Genomic DNA, 20397 nt, shown 5'->3' with positions numbered 1-20397 from the left:
TTGAGTTGCTTTTTTAAAAGTTTTTTTGTATTACTGCATTAAAAGCTCACTGTATTATGTAGCATATTGTGAGAGAGGTGGACTGAGCGATTGTTATTACCTGCCTCTGATACAGCATTCATTCTTCATATTCACAATAAAACATTATTTTGAATGACTGCTTAGAAAAGCGATATCTTTGTTGTAATATCCGTTCATCTGTTCAATGACAGCACTGCTCGGTGCATTTGTCAGCTGCGTTCTAGGTGTTGTTGAAAGTAAAAATAACTTCCTTGTTTACAACCGTTTCAGACTCTTTGAATATAAAAGTCTTTACTGCCGACTCACTCACAACACAGTCTCTCGTCGCCATCGAATGGGGGAATAATGTAACAAAAATCACCATCACTAAATACACACTGTTTCTCAAACTAAATACTATTAAATACTACTATATATATATATATATATATATATATATGTTGATTAATAATCAACAGCCATCATTAAGTACAAAAGGCAGCACTCTAATATACAGCATTAAAGTTATATAAAATATAACGCAATGAGATTTTGCTCTCAGCCAGAACTGTTTGCTCTGGAACAAATAATAGAATAATGAGACCAAAGACTCCCCATTAGATTTACCCAGAAGTAATTCTATCTCATGTTTAACCACTATAGAGACATATGAGCCAGCAGCAAATTCCAGAAGATTTGGCTGAGGTAAGACTGCTCTCGGCAGGTTTGTGAACGCTTAAGTCTGCTGATGCCCCTGAACTCACATCTCCAAAAACATAGAAGAAAATTTTTCAATAGATGTGATCTTCATTAACAAACCGCATATTTGAAGTCTAAACAACTACATTCCGTGGCACAAAAACAGTATTATTTATAATAACTGCAGTGGATTTGGGTATTCGACATGACACTCGCTGTGAGAAATATCCCAAGCGGAGTGATACAAATGGTGAAAAGGTTGAAGTTCTGTTATCACTAGAATATTGCACCTCTGGAAAAGGATCTCAGCCAATCAGATTTGAGAACCAGAAAGAGCTGTTGTATAAACTAATGACATTAACAGATATAAATTCTATGAAGTCATGCACACAAATACAAAACACCATCGTCATCAAGCCCTTATTTACATAACTGATGAAAAAATTAAATGAAAAACCATCAAATGCGAGCTTTCACACAGTTTATGCAGTTTATGGTTTTCACTGTAAATTATAAGATGATTTATTTTTACTGTCAAACAGTATCTTACTGTAAAATTACACGGAATTTCCCATTAGATTCATTACAGTTTTTTACTGTATAGAGTAAGGTAAATTGGTAAATTACTTTTAACCAGTGAACTATTTTACAATAGCATTTTACTGTTAAAATTAAAAAAAAAAAAAAAAAAAAAGAAATTACAGCATAAATGTAGCATTCCTTCAAAACAATACTGATGTGGGAATGCACTTAAATGTGCTCATCTGGACTTTTTTTTCTTTTTTGATCTATCCAACCTTTTGTGCTTTTGTATTACACCAAGAAAATTTCAAGCAGAAGTGCTGTGTTATGAAATAATAACATTCAATATTCCAAAATTACACATCTAACATTCAAGCCAAAGTGGAGCAGTCACACCCCGTTCCTTCCTTTGTACTGTGTAACAGCTTCCAGATGAGTCCACATGAGTGTGTCTGAACTACTGAATTATGTAACCACAGCTTTACAGGTCTACTGAATAAATCCCTTGAACAGTGGAATGACATGCTATTCCCTAAAAAGTAAGTTGGGACCAAAAAAGTGGTAAAAACAATGCTAAGTAAGAATAATACAATGCATCTCACCATCTAATAATGTATAGTAATGATAACAGCAAAGTAAATAGGCTTAAAAGAGAACATTTTTCCCATATCCTTTGTTATTGACATCACAGAATGAGCATTCAGTCAAACGCTACAGTATTTTTTACACAATGCACTCTATGTATTTTTACTGAAATCTCTTAAATATTATATTACACTTTAAGAAAAACATATAGAGAGAGAACTCCATGGATTCAGTGGCTCATCGTATTTTAAGACTGAACGCTTCCTTTTTCCTTTGGAACTATAGCCAAACAATTTACAATCATCCAACGCATTAACCTTTAGCGGGCAACAGTGAGCCATCATTCTTAATGCTTTAAGAAGACACTAATAATGTACGCCTGATAAAGCTAAGAAAGGAGAAATTATGTTGAAGGGGTGACACCACATAGAGAGAGAGAGAAGTGTTGAAAAGAGCGAGATTAAGGTAGGAGGAGAGAAAAAGATTGCCCAGCATCGGATGTGTGGCTGGCATATTTAACCTGCCCATCTGCATGAAATACGGCCAGGCGGACGTCGCTCTGCTTCAGTGCTCCCGAGCCCGTACTTAACATTTCCGTAGGTGAAAGGGGAGGCGTCGTTAAGGGGAGCCACGCTCCGGGGATGCTCATCTCCAGCTCTCCCTGAAGCCATTTATTGCATGAGAGCCTCCATATCATGATCAATCCCCTGGAAAGAAACGAGAGGGTCCATGCCACCACAGAGGCTTGCAGTTAGACCTTTTATGTCCCCAAATACTTCTCTATCCTCTTGAAAACAATTTGCTGGAGCTTGCAGGACTATTTGAGACCTTTAGCAGTTGGTTTTGGCCATTTAGAGTCTCTTAGGGAGAGGCCTCTAATAGCTGGAACTCTCTTTCAAATTTTACAAATTTTTATACAGCTTTTGCCATAAAACAATTCATTCAACAATTCAAGCTCCAAAAAGGACATTAAAAACCTAAAAACACCATCAAAATATCATTTTCAATATCCATATTAATTTTTGTGTGAAATATTTCATAGTTGACTGGTGCTGAACATGATACAGGGCAACAACTCACTGCATGATTTAACCTATAGAATGCAGTTATATGCCCCTAAAATTCAAGATATTGAATTGTATGAGGTTTTTGTATGTTTTTTCTATCATATGATATAGCAATATCACACAAGCAAGGAGTGCAATATCACACGAGTGCTGTTTTTGTCCCGAATAGCAAAATGCAAATATATTACTTTTATACGACATTTCAATAAATAAGAATTTAATATTGTGTTATATTTTGGACACAATCTTGTCTGTTTTTGCTCAGTTACTTATAAAGCCACAGCAGAACAGTGTTGTGTCAATGATTCAATGACCCATTCATAAAGAGAGCCATTTACTTAATTCCTAAAAGAATTAGTAATAAAATTAATAAATTATATTTTAAAAACATTAACCACCACCTACTGGCAGTTTTAACTTCTTATTTAAAGTATAATTTCATTTCCAAAGAAAGAAAGAAAGAAAGAAAGAAAGAAAAACAAACAGTATTTCAAAAAAAAAACAAAAAAAAAAAACAAAACAAAACAAACAAACAAAAAAAAACATTCATTTCACCCCAAAATTTTAATTATGCCATCATTTACTCACCCTCATGTTGTTTCAAACCTGTATATATATATATATATATATATATATATATATATATATATATGTTTTGGTTACCATTGACATCCATTGTATGAAACAAAAATATTGAGACATTTCTCAAATGATCTTCTTTTATATCTTTTATTATTTACATTTTAAATAAAATATTTATTTTTAAAGTTACTTTATTTAACACAATAATTACCCTACACATATTACCCCTAATATGTTTAGGGGTAATTTCTCAGCCAAATTTGATGTGTGATGAATTTGTGATTAATCACATTAATCAATCTAAATAATTAGATTACTTAATCACCCTATTGTGTGATTAATTAGATTAAACATTTTAATTGCTTGACAGCCCTAAAAAAATTTAAAAAATAATTGAAACATCTGGATTTATTTTCTATTTGAATATATTTTAACACGTAATTCATTCATGTGATTTCAAAGCTGAATTTTTAGTATCATTACTCCAGTCACATGATCCTTCAGAAATTATTCTAATATTCTGATTTGCTGCTCAAAAAAACATTTATTATTATGTTGAAAACAGTGGAGTAGATTTTTTTCAGGTTTCTTTGATGAATAGAAAGCTCAGAAGAACAGCATTTATCTGAAACAGAAGTCTTCTGTAACATTATAAATGTCCTTATCATCTCTTTTGATCAATTTAAAGCATCCTTGCTAAATAAAAGTATAATTATATTCTATAATTTCTAAAAAAAAAAATAATAATATTTACTTTACTTTTTTTAAAAATTATACTGACTCCAAGCTTTTGAATGGTATAGTGTATAATGTTACAAAAGCTTTTTATTTCAGATAAATGCTGATCTTTCTATTCATCAAAAAATTATGAAAAAAAAGTACTCAACTGTTTCAAATATTGATAATAATAATAAATGTTTCTTAAACAACAAATCAGCATATTATAATGATTTCTGAATGATCGTGTGTCACTGAAGTCTGGAGAAATGATGCTGAAAATTTAGCTTGAATTTTTTTAATCAAATAAATGCAGGCTTGGAGAGCAGAAGACACTTCTTTAAAAAGCATTAGAAATCTCACTGTTCAAAAACCTTTGACTGGTGGTGTATATCATTTACATAAAATATTTGTGTTATCTGTTATTCACTAATAATTTTCACTTTTTTGTGCAAATAATTCCTTTATAGTTAAAATGTAATTTTATACAGTATATCACGCACACCCAGTTTATATTGCATTTTTGATATTGTTCAAAATGTGTACAACTACTTATTTTTGCATTACTTATTTTAAGATGTTATTCTGATCATTTCTGATAATCCTATAAGGAATAAATATAGCATTTTATTATATAACACAAAATAATTTTACACACTGTTTCATGAACAATGTATAGAACAAAGGAATAAGACTACGATACACAGCAATGCATCTCTCTCCCATAAACTGTGCTAGGCTCTCTTCCTTGATCTGATTTATAGGCCTAGTCGCCTATAGCATGATGGACCAGCTTGAATTAATATGCATTTGCTTATGGCTTCCAGTGATAAATTAATACTAGGGGAGACAATAGAGGTCACAGGGGAGTCTCTGTGTTTAGGCACAGTCACTACTGCCTCTGTTTGCTGCTCCGCGCATTTCGTAATCCCTCACTATGATGAAAAGGAAAGTCTCACACAGGGATTTACAGGCTGTGTTTACAATGTGATTATACTGACTGCTGTCAGGGTGGGTTCTCTTGTGGTCTTAATAAAGTAATAGGAATGCCTGATGTGTTTTTTCCCCTATGACTATTCGCGTACGGTTTTAAGGGTATTTGTTTTCTCCAGATGGTGAACTTGACAAAGGATTTGTTTTGGAAGACTGGAACCGCAGTGTTTTCCTTCTTAATGATATAATAAATCAGAGTTTTCACTTGCCTTATCTTAGCTTTGTCTAATCAAATAAAATGGTCCTGAGATTCTCATACCGAGCCATTACGCTGACGCTCTTTTGTCGTGCTCGCATACTTCCTCATTAGAGCAGAGCTGCTTGTTTTGCAGGTTCGCAGGTCGTATCATCGGCCAGCCTATGACAAGGGTCCCGTCCTGGGAGGAGATCCTTACTGACGAAATGCCCCTTTGGATCCAACCATGCATCACCTGAGTTCCTGCCCTGGAGGGAACAGATAATACTTAATCTAGCCAACCTCATTACAGCTGTCCATGTTTTACTGGCTCCACCGATATAGCTGAATTTTCTATCGCTTGCCTTACTTATGATGAAAAAGTGTCCACCTAATATTTTCTTCTCCCCCCCTTTCCCAAATACAGGAGTATATGTGGAGGTTATTAACTGCTTTAATTCCTAATGATGCCTGACAGGTGCTCTTCTTGGTGAGATTAAGGACTGGGTGGGATAATGATGGGATTGGCAAGATTGTCATAACTCACAATAGGACCATTAAAGTGATATTACGAAGAGGACTGCTGCTGATATGTGTTTAACTCTGGCAAGGTGGCACCAGGCAATCTATCAATTTTTTTCTTTATGTGATTTTCTCGCCTGCAGGGCCCAGTTTTAGATGTGTGAGGAATGTCAAATAATTCCAGCCATGAAGAACGGAAGGGGAACTGCTAGAAATGAGAATGAGATAAGTACTGAGAAAGAATTGTGAAAGATGCAACAACATGTGACCCTGGACCATTTCTGAATAAATAAGCTTTCCATTGATGTATGGTTTGTTAGGAAAGGACAATATTTGTCTGAGATACAACTATTTGAAAATCTGGAATCTGATGGTGCAAAAAAATCAAAATACTGAGAAAATTGCCTTTAAAGTTGTCCAAATTAAGCTCTTAGCAAAGATATTACTAATCAAAAATTAAGTTTTGATATATTTATGGTGGGAAATTGACAAAATGTCTTCATGGAACATGATTTTTACTTAATATCCTAATGATTTTTGGCATAAAAGAAAAATCGATAAATTTGACCCATCCAATGTATTTTTGGCTGTTGCTACAAATATACCCGTGCAACATAAGACTGGTTTTGTGGTCCAGGGTCACAAATGTGATAATAAAATAATAATAATAATAATCGTTATTTTATTTTATTTTAAACCAGGTATTAAAGAATGGAATCTTTTGGAACAGTAAACATGGAACATCAGTTCAGAACTGTGCTGTAGACTTTGAACTTCTTAAACTGATGTATTATTTGTATATTATTAAAGACAAATTTTCAAGTCTTAACAGCTTGGAAGCATGCTTGACTTACTTGCAGAGTCTAGTTATACAAAATTTTAAGCATGAAAAATTATTTAGGACTCCTGCAATGAACATTGACATTATTAACTTCCATGGCCTCTGTTTTGAATATTAAATAATAATTAAACAATTAAATATAACCTATATAAATTAACATTAAGAATTATTTTAATCAAACAAAGCATGGATTTCAGTTCCCAACACTGCAATCCATTCTCTTCAGTTTTTAATTTAAGTGTGTATTATTTTAATTGATGTGAAATTTTCAAAATTACACTATTTTATTTAAATGCTTTCTTTTCAAACATAAAAGGTTGTTCCAGCACTCTGGTTTAAGAAAGCTGTAGGATACGAAATGATCTTCAAAATCATTTGCTGTGGGGATTGTATATCTCTTTGTTTTGTTTTCCTATGGATAAAACTGGACAAAGAAAGACATTTTCATCCACTAAGGGACCATCAATCATCTCCAAGTATCTGAGATACCACAATGGTGAACCAGTGAAGCCATGAAAGCTGAGAGCCTTTGTACTGCAATACTGCCCTCTACTGCCAGGAATATTTGTTTCAGGACAAAAGAACAAAGGAAATCACACAGAAAAGGACACAAAGGAAAGTAAGGAAGGAACACGTACAACACCTGATAGGTAGTGACCAAAGTCAGGCTTAAAAACAGTATTGACCTGTCCTACTTTCTCTTTGACCTTTTCTCTATGGATACTTTTTGACCTTTCAACAAATGTTCAAATCAAAACAATATGAAACTATTCAATTATGTATTCTACTTTTGAATTGGTATCATAAGTACATTTCAAATGGCCTTTTGCTGTTCATAAACAAGTAAAACAGTAAATTGTCCATTATGCACGAAGGAGATTTTGGACCATAAACAATCAGTGCATAAACCACAGTGGAAACCACTAGTCATATGACACACAAACCACATTTAAGCCACTCTAACCAGCTATTTTATATCCAAACCACACCCATCTCACCTGTACACACCTCTTCCCACTTTCCTTCCCTCTCTATTCCTCACTTAACAACTCACTCAACTGTGTACACTTTGGATCAAACCAGGTGAGTTTTACAGAAGCAAAACTTTGATTAAAATGGATTTAAGTGGAAAGGAGTCAACACATGCTGTATGGGTATGTAATGCGAATTAAAATATCAAATACAGCTCTGATTTATGTTTATTGCTTCATTACAGATTAAAAATGGGCTGCTTTACGTTCGTCAAAGCTGTGATGGTTGTGTTCAACTTGCTTATTTTTGTAAGTATGCTTTTTTCTTCATTAAATGTATACATTTGAGTGCAGGAAGAGGAGATTTTGGAAGAATAATAGCATTTCTTTATTTATTGAGTGAGACTTTTATGTGGGGTGTAAAGAATGTAATAGATTCAGCCTGCCTCTGAATGAGCAACAAATAATTTATCCTCTCCTCTTTACAACGAACGCACACAGTACACACATAAATTGAACTAATGCAAACCGATAACACGAATCCATTAGAAAATGCTTCATTGCGCCACAGTGAAGTCTTGATAATCGCAGTCAAAGTGTGAATGTGAGCAAGTCAGTTACACTTGCTCACATGCAATGATTTTCATCTCATTATTGTTCACAGCCACTTCGTTTGTTTGAGAGCTAAAGCCTCCAAGTGACAGGAGATTTTTAAGGCTGTAGATATAGAAACAAAGGAGAGCAAAGGAGACAATATTTAATTCAAAGCATTGCTAGTGCAGTGTACTATTAGTTTTTATTTGGTGAACGGTTTATGTTTATCTGATCTAAAACTGACTTATCAGTCTTAATACTTGTCAAGGTCTGCAGAGGACAAAATTGGCATTGCCTAGGTTATACAGAATACAAGGTCAAGGTTTTCTACGAAGATTTGATTAAAAGCAAAAAATGAGACATTTATGACTAAGAGCTTTTCGTTCTTTTTGTCAAAATCTCAGCATAAACCAATCAGTCTGTCAATCAGTCTTAAGTCTGACATAGTGATTTCGAGAGCAATGGTGGATCAACAGATGAAAAACTAATTTAATTTTTGATGTTTACTATAAGTCTTCTTCAAATATTAGAAACTAGCTTTGTTTTACTATATGTCTGCTGATTATGGAACATGTTTACCAAGAATGATAACTATAGCACTAACTATGACATTAATAATCGTTCTACATCTAAGAGAATAGAAAAACAGATACCACAGCTATATAACAACTAAAGGCCTGAATGCGCTGCACGACTTTTGTCGACACTAGTTGTTAAAAATCAATCTATAGATTTGAGTTGACAGAAAATCAGGTAGTGTATGATGGGAACAGGTTGCAATTGTTTAGCTTCTGGCTATGACTCCATCATTGCTGTGGATATCAAACATGTTTCTTATTTTTAGCCAATTTTAGAACACATTTTGATCATTTGTCATGCTTTTCCTTCTTTCTTGTGTTCAGAATGACCAAAAATTCTGGTAGTGTGTGATCCTCAGTCATTTAGTTTATGATCCCCAGTTTTTCCTCTGTAACCATTTACAAAGTGAGAAAGTGTATGATGCCTAGTGTTCAGATTCAGAAAGTCACATAATGTATTCCAGCCTTGATAGAAAACACCGACAGCCAATCAGAATCCAAAATGTTTTAAAGGAGAAGTCCACTTCCAAAACAAAGATTCACATATAATGTACTTACCCCATTGTCATCCAAGATGTTCATGTCTTTCTTTCTTCAGTCGTAAAGAAATTATGTTTTTTGAGGAAAACATTTCAGCATTTTTCTTCATATAATGGACTGACATGGTGCCCCGATTTTGAACTTCCAAAATGTAGTTTATATGCGGCTTCAAATGATCCCAATGCGGTTGTAAATGATCCTAGCAAAGGAAGAACGGCCTTATATAGCAAAACGATGATTTTCATTACAAAAAAAAAAAACAATTTAAATACTTTTTATTCTCAATTGCTCGTCTTGCCTTGCTCTCGTTGAACTGTGCATTCTGACGCAAGACAGTTAGGGTATGTCAAAAAACTCCAATCGTATTTTCTCCCTCAACTTCAAATATGATTTCAAAATCATCCTACATTGCTGCAGAAGTACCAACCCAGTCTTTGCCAAGTAAACATGCACAGAAGATTAAACACCCTTGACAAAAAAGGTAAAACAGCGAAATAGGCTGATTTTGAAGTTGAGTGAGAACATGAGATGGGAGTTTTGAGACATACCCTAACTGTCATGACCCCGTTTAGGCAGAGTGAGACAAGAAGAGTGTCTAAAAAGTATATAAATTGTATTATTTTTATGAAAATAACTGATCGTTATGCTAGAGAAGACCCTTCTTTGTTGGCTGGGATCGTTTACAGACGCATTTAAACTGCACTTTGGAAGTTCAAAATTGGGGCACCATATCAGTCCATTATAGGAAGAAAAATGCTGAAATGTTTTCCTCAAAAAAAAATTTCTTTACGACTGAAGAAAGAAAGACATGAACATGTTGGATGACAATGGGGTGAGTGCATTATATGTGAATCTTTGTTTTGGAAGTGGACTTCTCCTTTAAATAGCTTAAGAATTTACTGCGACAACATAACTGGGGCAGTATGCATTGGTGTACATGCTTATATAGTTATTGCTATAGTTATCTTTATAGTTATAGTTCTTGGTGTGGGATTTTTGGCAAAAAAGTTTAAGCAAGTATAAGCAGTTAATTTTAGCAACAGTAAAAAAAAAAAAAAGCTTTTTTGTTGTTGTCATACCCTGCTGAAAAAAAACAGCATGTGCTGGTTAGGTATGTTTTGAAGCATGGCAGCTGGTTTGAGCTAGTTAAAGCTGGTCCTGAGCTGATTATAAACTGGTCATGAGCTGGTCCTGAGCAGGAGCTAGTTGCTTAGGATTAGCTTAAGACCAGCACATGACCATTTTAAACCAGATTTTAATCAGTATATAACCAGCTCAGGACCAGCTTAATCCAGCTCAAACCAGTTGCTATGCTTCAAAACATACCTAACCAGCATATGTGACTTGTGCTGGCAAAATAAGTTGTAAAGAACACGGTCTAATTATGAGCTACAGGCAAAAGAAGTGAAAAACGTCAGTTTTGACAAAAATGAGTTCATTAAGCCCTCTTCTAACGATCACAATGCTCCAAATATGAATTCAATTCATCTAAAATGATCTTTATTTGTACGTTTTCTCTGCTCACTTCTGGGCAACTGCTGCTGCTCTCATCACAATCTATTGTTGCAAAGTGCAGCATTCCAGCTTTGTGAATATTCATATCAAAGTGATATATGATTTTCAAGCCCATGCTGATGAAAACAAAACGATCACACTGACTGACAAATTGTACATATGTATATTATTAAGAAATATGCCATGGCAAAATTCACACAAACATAATCTATTATGTCTTACATGAACATTTAGTTATTGTTTGGGGAAAAATCTGTTGTGTAACATTATATTAGATCAATGCATGCTTGGTGATTTTGCTTTGGAATCTTTAGAATACTTTATCTCGATTTTTCTCAAAATCAACTCTGCTGACTCTATCGCTTTCAAATAGAGCTCTGTAGCTCAGTCATTTTTGTCCAATTCCAACAAGTTATATATCATTTTGAAAGTATTTTAATGGAAAATGTGAAAATAAAAAACTCCTTGCTCATTCCGACTTATTTTGCCAGCACAGGTCACATATGGTGTTTTTTTATTCAATAAATACATTTACATTTCGCTACGTAGCTTTTCAATCACCTCCTGAGCTTTGGAGGACATTTGTTGTTAATGACATCAATAAATATCATTTATGTCATAAATATCAAATATCATGCATAAACCAAGTTCAAATACCTCCTTAAGTATTAGTCAAGTCACCTTTACTGATATAGCACTTTATACAATACAGATTGTGTCAAAAGCAACTACACAGTGTTAAGTGCAATGCAAGAGGATAGAAGTTAACAGTTAACACTCAATTTTTCATTTAAAGTCAGTTTGTCATTGATTCAGTGATCTCATCATCCAGCTCAGTTCAGTTCAAATAGTATTGCTAGAAATTTAGTGTCCCCAACTAAGCAAGCCAAAGGTAACCAGAAACGAACCAGAAACGGTGACAGAAACTAAGAAAAAAAACCTTTGGGAGAAACCAGGCTCAGTTGCAACACAAGTCAGATTGAACAGAGGACTCTAATATTACTCAAATAGTTGCCAATGTAACTGGATTGGATACCTATTGTAGGGTTAAATATTTGGGTGTCAGCCAAGGCTGTGAGCCAAGAAGCTCCAACAAACAACAGATCACACTGAGATGAAAAAATCCCACCTTTGTGAGTAGTAAATCGAGGCTGCACATTTATGTATTCAGTATATTTTACACATTTCACCTTACATTCAGCATGACAGCGCTCAACGTGCTTCTGTTTTCTATTTAGATCTCTCTGCACAGCGGTCTCCCTGTGTAATACCATGGAAATCCCAAATTATTTTTCTCCCTTCCCCAAGTCTAATCGGTTTCATTCCACTCCCATACAATGTGCCATTTCATTTCCTTAGTTTACCCTTACACATAATCTGATTTCCATGTAATCTCTCCAGAAGCATCTTTCTTTGACATGCCATTTCCAACATTATGCCATGCATGGTGGCATTTCATCAAAGCATTATTTACTAAAAAAAAAGGATACCAGTAATAATTATAGTGGAAAAGATGGAAATTTTGAAGAAAGGAAAGTATTATGCCCGTCACATTCTGTTTGCTTAGAGACGTGTCCATTATCACAAGCTGACAGTTAAACTGCTAAAACATTCAGACAATTCCCAAAGCTCCATGAGCGCAAACGGGAAATGATAAAATGAAAATTATTTTTATGTGGAAAAAATAAACCTTGACGGGAACGAGTATTGAGCGTTTCATGTTCAGCTGTCAGCCAGCTGAGCTGGATGTGAGTCCCCCTGACAGCCGTGATTGCGTCTGACAGAACATATCAGGTTTCAGAGATGGTTATGGCACCAACTGTGAATTAACATGCTGACACCAACCCATTCATTAACCTAAACCACCACCAAATGTGTTCTGGGGCTTAGACCTTTTGATATCCGACTGGATGCATATCATTCTGCTTGAAGACATCGGATGAAATAGGCAGAGCTTTTGAATAAACCTCTTCTGCATCACACAGTTAAATAAGCCAACCGTGGTGTTGCACTTGGATCTTGATATATCAGAAGACAGATAATGACAACAACATTGTGTGTCCATCATTACCCCAGGAAATCCATGCTATGACCAGTTCTGGTTATTATGTGTCATACCTTTTGTCTGCGAAGAGTCCTGGAAGTGACATAAATGAGCAGTCGAGCACCTAATCCTGCAGGCTTGTGGCCATTAAGGGCACCCTTTAGTTTCCTATAGAACCATTGCCATTGTTGAATGACCTACCTCTATGGAAGAACACACATAACTCAGGTACACTCTGGCAATAATGGGAAATCCATGCAGGGCCTCTTATCGTACAGCGTAATGGTGAGAATAAAAGGTCATGGGAAAATGCAAAAGATAAAGGAGACGAATCCACCTGACTACAACTGATACATGCCTGTAGTCATAATGCTTTTATATGAACTGAAGCTTATAGCAGAGTAACTTGAGCAAGAGGTATAATGATGTTTCATGAACTAAAATATGAGTGCAAATCTATGTTTACCACTATGTCACTTAGTATCAGCATACAGTCTGTTTTGAAAGATACAAAAGATGGTAACTTAGAGTAGCTGGTCACATTACTGACCTTGAAACAGTTCATATGCAAACCTTTCTATTCTATTCATTTACTGAAAGGATTTTAAAGACTACATGAACGTTGTGATAAACAACAACAAAAATTCACTTACCTAGAATATTTTCTACATTTCCTTTGTGCATCTCGCTGTTGTTTCATTCACATGCAACGGACGCCATCTTTTTGCGGGTTTGGGGGTTGATAGAGACACTGAAACTTGGAACTTGAAGTTGAGGTAAACATTTACTGTGTTTGGCGAATGTTGTCAGCCAAATATAGTCTGTTTCAAACTATGTCATGTCGTATCAACGAATTTCGCACGTTGTTCACGCGGATTTGAACATCGGTTGGCTTGAAATTGACTTCAGTGGGAACTGTCAATAAACCATTATAAAGCTAAATTTTGCTAATGTTACTGGACATTAGAAATAATAAAAAAAAGAAAAGAAAAGGAAAGAAAAAGAGTAAAAGTATAACTTAAACAATAACATATTGTAATAATCTGAAATAACTTAAACATTTATTTTTACTTTAAAATATGCACATTATTACTCTTAATCATAGGCTATGCCTAATATTCCAAAAATGGCTCTGTTGGTGTTTTTTTTTTTTTTCTCTCATAATCAGGACAACTAAGGGACTCATCCAACTATTACTAGTTACTAGTTTTCACCCCCCAGCTTTTAATGTACTGGGGTTCCTTCTGAAGGATCAGTGAGCATTTGAACCTCCTGTACAAAACTTTTGCATTTAAAAATCAGAGTAAATTTAACTTTTTTTGTCTTCTGGGAAACATGTATGTATCTTCTGTAGCTTATGAAGGGCAGTACTAAATAAATAAATAAATAAAAAGATATTTAGGGAAAATAAGACAAATGTACAAATCTTCATTCTGTTCAAAAGTATTCACCCCTGGCTCTTAATGCATCGTTTTTCCTTCTCGAGCATCGGTGAGCGTTTGAACCTTCTGTAATAGTTGCAGAATAGATGGATCTCAAAATCATACAGTCATTGTTGGAAAGAGTTCAAACACACAAAAATGCTGAACAACCAAAGAATTTGTGGGACCTGAAGGACTATTCTGAAGAACAGTGGACAGTTGAACTGTTCAGGACAAACAAGGGATCGTGAACAAATATCACTTAAAAAAAAAAAGGATCATTCAAGGTAACAACACAGATTTAAGAATCAAGCGTACGTAAACTTTTAAACTGGGTCATTTTTATAAATTTATCAATTTCTCTTGTGAACTATATGTAAATGTATTTTATGTGAAATATCTTATTCAGGTCAGTACTAAATAAAAAATATCCCTCCTATTTTGATAAAATAATTAACATTGTGCAAATTCTGCAAGGTGTATGTAAACTTTTGACCTAAACTGTATCTAAACATTACCATATCACTACTGAAATGCAATGGTGTATTTGTGGAAGTAAAAAGTGGAAAATGTTTTGACAGCTGGCGGGCATGTGTTTGGCGGCTGCAGGGATATGGGTGACTGTGGACAGAGATTCCTTCATGACAATTTTGCCACCCTTTACTGACAACTTCCAGAACCAAGTCAACGTAGGAATCTTCAGCATCACTATTGGAGCAGTTATGACTCTGCTTGGACTGCTGGGGTGCTGTGGAGCTCAGAAAGAGAGCAAATGCCTTCTTATAATGGTAAACCTCATTCATTTTATCACCTGATATCAAGTGCAGTATAAATGTATGTTCATCTCTTTGTCTTTCTCTGTGCAATCAGTTCTTCTCCATCATCCTGATCATTTGCATTGCTGAGACGGCAGCCGCAGTAGTAGCCCTGGTCTATTCCTCATACGTGAGTCTCGCTCTAAACCACTGACCTCTTTGCCAATCCTCCCCATCCCCCTACACACTCTTTGTCTCTCTTTTCATTTTAGCGGCATGTAAATTCCCATCATACTCTGGCCATCATTAAATTAGGGGGTTTGAAATGGCTCCAGCACATTCAGCCACTTAATAACTCCCAGATTGCCTCAGGCGCTATGCCAGCACTCTCACTTTGAGCAATTTATCGCACTACAATATTGACGTTTAGGCATTTTATATGCAAAACAGGCGATTTACATACAGAGCTTCACCCATTTAGTGAAATGTATAATAATTACAACAACTTCCAATGAGTTATGGAGGGTGTGTTACGAGAATAATGCCATTTAATTAAAAACACAAAGGCCTTTTAGGCCACATTTTAAAATTGAATTCCATTTAACAGACAGCAATCTCATTTAATGCATATGAATAGATAAACCTATATTAGAAGAGGAAGAATATATGTGATATTATGTACAAGTGGGATCCAAAATCTAAGACTGTTGAAAATCTGGGATTCAAAAAATTAAAATAAACGTATTTTTTATATTTTAACTTAATATTTATTCATTTCGTAATATTTAATATCACTAATTAATAAGCAAATTTTCTTGCTTCTATTGCAGCACAAGAAGCTTATTAGAAAATTAGTATCAGGTTCTTCACAACTTACTATACTATACAAACAAAATACAAAAAATTATTAGTAAGGTTCAGTTTTAATCATTGTTATGCAATAATTTGTAATGAAAATAGTATAGAAGCTCATACTTTTGAACCACACTGTCTATTTGTGGTGTTTGTTAATTGTGGTTCTACTCCATTGAGATTTAAAACGGTCTTCTAGGTATTTGTGCAAGCGTAGAATCAGTTTATTCATGAAACATCATTTATATAGCTATCTGGATGAAACGCGGTACTTCATCAACGAGCCAGAGCGGTTAATGCTACTAGGGAGTCACCAGAAAGGAAAAGTGCAGGACATTCCTGTGAATTATAGATCGCCTAAATCGTTCAGAGGAACATTAAGCATGCAAATACCCATTTAATGTGCTGTTTGTCACCATCACACTTTTATCCATTCATTTATTTATTATCCTGACAGAAGAAATTGGTGTTTTAATAATTCATGTGCAAGTCTATGAGCAGCTGCCCCGTTGTAGTTTTTGATAAGAAATAGGCTTCACAAAGTCATAACAATTTGAAACGGCATTACGTGTTTACATTAATATGTAAAATTGTTACAGAATAAGCCAAATCGTTGTGGAGATTGCGTTTTTAATGTTCAATTGGTCACAGCTGTTTACAGTGTGATCCAAACTGTAATCACTCCCATTTCAATAGCATTTCGATTCCATTGTGCTAATGTGGTGTCGCTTGGCAATAACATTTTCACTCTTTAAATTAAAGATTGTTATTACGATAAGTAAAAGCATATCAAATTTACATGTTTATGTTGTATTTCTTTCCCAGTTGATGTTCTAAATAGCATTCTGTGTCGTACACACTGGTCTCAGATCAGCAATTAGCAAACGCTCCGTTGCGTTACAGTGCTTTGTCCTGTCTAGATTGTGAGGGAATTCCTCCAGACATTGATGGATTAGCTTGCACGTAATAACTCTACTGATCGGTGTAGCTTCCACTGCTTCATAGGTGGGAGGGGGAGCACTTTTAATTGTGTTTTGTCTGCACATCCCCACAGGCATGCTGTGCTAAAGACCACTCTTGCTGACCCCACCTTTCCGAGCAAACACACACACATGTAACACATAGCAACAGAGTCCTTGTGTGACTAAACTCATTTGGGTTTATTAATCAAATTCCAACTAATAAAGAAGAAAGTAAGAGAAGAGAGAGAGAAAGATAAAGCAAATGCAAGCAAGCAACACAAAAGCCTTGTGGAGACAATGGTGAAAGCAGTTTGCTTTAAAAAGCATGTGTTTGTGGAAGATTTTTTTTTTTATCTGCTGAATTATCATGTGTCCCTGTTTATCTTTGTGTGTGATTTTGTAAGACTGAGATCATTCTAAGAACATGGGCGACACCTGGACTGAAGGAACAGTATGGGAAAGATAAAGTCCTCACAGACTTGTGGAACTCAACCATGACAACAGTAAGTCATGGCTAACGGAATATATGCATGCATGAGTATTGATCTGTGCCTCAGGCTTTTCAGCGCAGGTCAAATAAAATTAATCCATCATGTCAAATTTCCTGACCAAAAGTGCTTTTAAAACCAGTTTAGGGTGGTTGACAGTAAATGTGAAAATGAACTAAACAGACTGTCATGAGTACAGATCAACACTCACACGTACAGTTGAGGTCAAAAGTTTACATACACCTTGCAGAATCTGCAATCTGTTATTTTATCAAAATAACAGGGATCATACAAAATGCATGTTATTTTTTTTATTTAGTACTGACCTGAATAAGATATTTCATATAAAAGACATCTACATATAGTCCACAAGAGAAAACAGTAGTTGAATTTATACAAATTACCCTGTACAAGTTTACAAATGCTTGATTCTTAATACTGTGTTGTTGCCTGAATGATCCATAGCTGTGTTTTTTGTTTAGTGATAGTTGTTCATGAGTCCCTTGTTTGTCCTAAACAATTAAACTGCCCGCTGTTGTTCAGAAAAATCCTGTTCTTCAGAAGAATCCCACAAATTCTTTGGTTTTTCAGTATTTCTGTGTATTTGAACCCTTTCCAACAATGATTGTATGATTGAAATCCATCTTTTCACACTGATGACAACTGAGGGACTAGCTAATACACAGCTATTACAGAGGGTTTATATGCTCACTGATGCTTCAGAAGGAAACACAATGCAGTACAAGCCAAGGGGTGAAAGCTATTTGAATTTAAAGATCAGGGTAAATTTAAATCAACTTATTTTGTCTTCTGGGAAACATGCGAGCATCTTCTGTAGCTTCTGAAGGGCAGTACAAAATGAGAGAAATATGATATTCAGGCAAAATAAGAAAAATTTACACTTTTTCATTCTGTTCAAAAGTTTTCACACCCCCATCCCAAAACAAAAAAAAACAGCTGTGGATCATTCAGGTAACAACACAGTATTAAGAATCAAGCATATGTAACTTTTGAACAGGGTAATTTTTATAAATTCAACTTTTTATCTCCTGTATGTACGACTATACGTAAACTACTTCTATGCGAAATATCTTATTCAGGTTAGTACTAAATAATCTTATTTTGGTAAAAATAACTAACATTTTGCAGATTCTACAAAGTGTGTGTAAACTTTTGACCTCAACTGTACTGTATATCATGGGAACGCATACAGATATGTTAGCCCTACAAAGCCATATTTGTGAAAATATTATATTCAACTGACTGTCTTTCCCTTTCATTGTGTAATAGTTGCAGTGCTGTGGCTTCAGTAACTACACAGACTTCTCTGAATCCTACTACTATGAGCAGTATGGCCTTTACCCTTCCACCTGTTGTGCAGGTTCTGAGCTGTTCCCCTGTGACGAGGACAATGCAGATTTCAGTAATGTGGTGGTGAGAAATGTAGAACATTCACACCTCTGTCAAATAATTACACTGTATGTCACATTCAAGTGTAAATGCTACTTGGTAACACATGCTTCTCTCCATGTAAAAACACAAAATGCTAAATGTGTAAACCGAAATGTTCCCAGGCCCAGAAACGTAGTACGGACATAGGTAAAACTGTCCAGCTGTCAAAGCTACAAGAATACTTTTTATGTGCAAAGAAAACAAAAATAATGACTTTATTCAACAATTCTCCTCCAAGTCACCGTCCTCAGCCATTATCGAAAGTATGCATTGTGGTATGACATTGCTGTCTATGGAGGATCAGAAAGCTCTTGGATTTCATCAAAAATATCTTAATTTGTGTTCCAAAGATGAACAAAGGTCTTACAGGTTTGGAACAACATAAGGTTAATTAATGACAGAATTTTCATTTTGTGGTGAACTATCCCTTCAGGGGCACATAAGTGCTGAATTTGGAACTGTGTACTAGCAAACTACTCTTACTAGTTATGTTATCTAAATATATGGTAGAATCCAGCCAGTCACTATGAAGTTGCACAAAATTAATGTCATGACAGCTTTGATTAGCTGAAGGCACCATAACCAACTATGACTAGCATCCACTTACCATTTTTTCAGCCTTACTAGGCGAATGAGACGCCACCTAATTAATATTCATGAGCCAGGCTGATAAGGTATATAAATATGACCCCCCCACCACTTTTCAGATCACTCCTACGCCCCTGTGTATTACAGCGATGTGGTTATATGATTTGGGCCCTTTCATCTGATATTGGTTTCTCTGCCCAGGGCTGTTTTAAACAAATTGTTAAGATCGTCCAGACCAAAGTCAGCATTGTGGGAGGAATAGCTGCTGGAGTCACTGCCATTGAGGTAAACACAACACATCCATCATGCTGTTCAAATAACAAATGTATTGGAAGAAATCTGTTGGGTTTATGTCATTTAACTGTAGCCTTTATCATGATTGGTTAAGACTAGTTCGGTATACAGAACAATTTACCACTTTGCATGTTCAGCACAAGCTGTAGCAATGGTTGTCATTATCTTCATTGCTTCCAAACACATTTAAATGAATGCCTGTTAGGCACTTCAGTCATCGAATTATCTGCTACCACCTATAAATGACTACATTTTTTGTTTTCTAGGTGGCAGCAATGGGGGTGTCTATGTATCTCTATTGCTACCTGGACAAAAAAGCCACCTGAAAGTCTCATCTTACTAGTTTGTTATGATGTAAATGCACCTTTTCTTTACACTGGCTAAGATTAGTCAATACTTTAACTGTAGATAATACTGTAGATATGCCATTATTTATTGTAGGATTACAGTTGTATTATGTTAACGAGGTGGAACGGATGATGAAATTGTCGGTTATTTGATTTTTAACTTGAAAGTTACATAAACAATCATTTTCTTCAGAGTATGCAATGTAATGCAAATTTATGAAATAAAAATGTTGCTGTATCCATTTCTACATGAGAATGTAATTTTATAACCAGAGATCAAGTTCATTTGCATA

General features: G+C 35.0%; 1 protein-coding gene across 1 annotated transcript; it reads left to right on the top strand.

The window, feature by feature from the left end:
• Positions 1 to 7762: 7762 nt before the first annotated feature.
• LOC127167445 (tetraspanin-1) lies at positions 7763 to 20083 on the top strand. The gene is made up of 8 exons (XM_051113524.1): positions 7763 to 7786; positions 7920 to 7983; positions 14948 to 15154; positions 15237 to 15311; positions 17340 to 17438; positions 18714 to 18857; positions 19665 to 19748; positions 20024 to 20083. The coding sequence occupies exons 2-8, from the start codon at positions 7927 to 7929 to the stop codon at positions 20081 to 20083; spliced, it is 726 nt and encodes a 241-aa protein (XP_050969481.1). The 5' UTR covers positions 7763 to 7786; positions 7920 to 7926.
• The last annotated feature ends 314 nt before the right edge of the window (positions 20084 to 20397 follow it).

The sequence above is a fragment of the Labeo rohita genome, chromosome 6 (assembly GCF_022985175.1).
Source record: "Labeo rohita strain BAU-BD-2019 chromosome 6, IGBB_LRoh.1.0, whole genome shotgun sequence".
Lineage (NCBI taxonomy): Eukaryota > Metazoa > Chordata > Actinopteri > Cypriniformes > Cyprinidae > Labeo > Labeo rohita.
This window is presented reverse-complemented; position numbering and strand designations above follow the sequence as displayed.

What these genes read in the sequence shown, in the direction of transcription:
- LOC127167445 (XM_051113524.1), top strand. Translation starts at nt 7,927, where the DNA reads ATGGGCTGCTTTACGTTCGTCAAAGCTGTGATGGTTGTGTTCAACTTG. An exon ending in GGAACTCAACCATGACAACA is followed by an intron (nt 17,439 to 18,713) that starts GTAAGTCATGGC and finishes ATTGTGTAATAG; the next exon opens with TTGCAGTGCTGTGGCTTCAG. An exon ending in CTGGAGTCACTGCCATTGAG is followed by an intron (nt 19,749 to 20,023) that starts GTAAACACAACA and finishes TTTGTTTTCTAG; the next exon opens with GTGGCAGCAATGGGGGTGTC.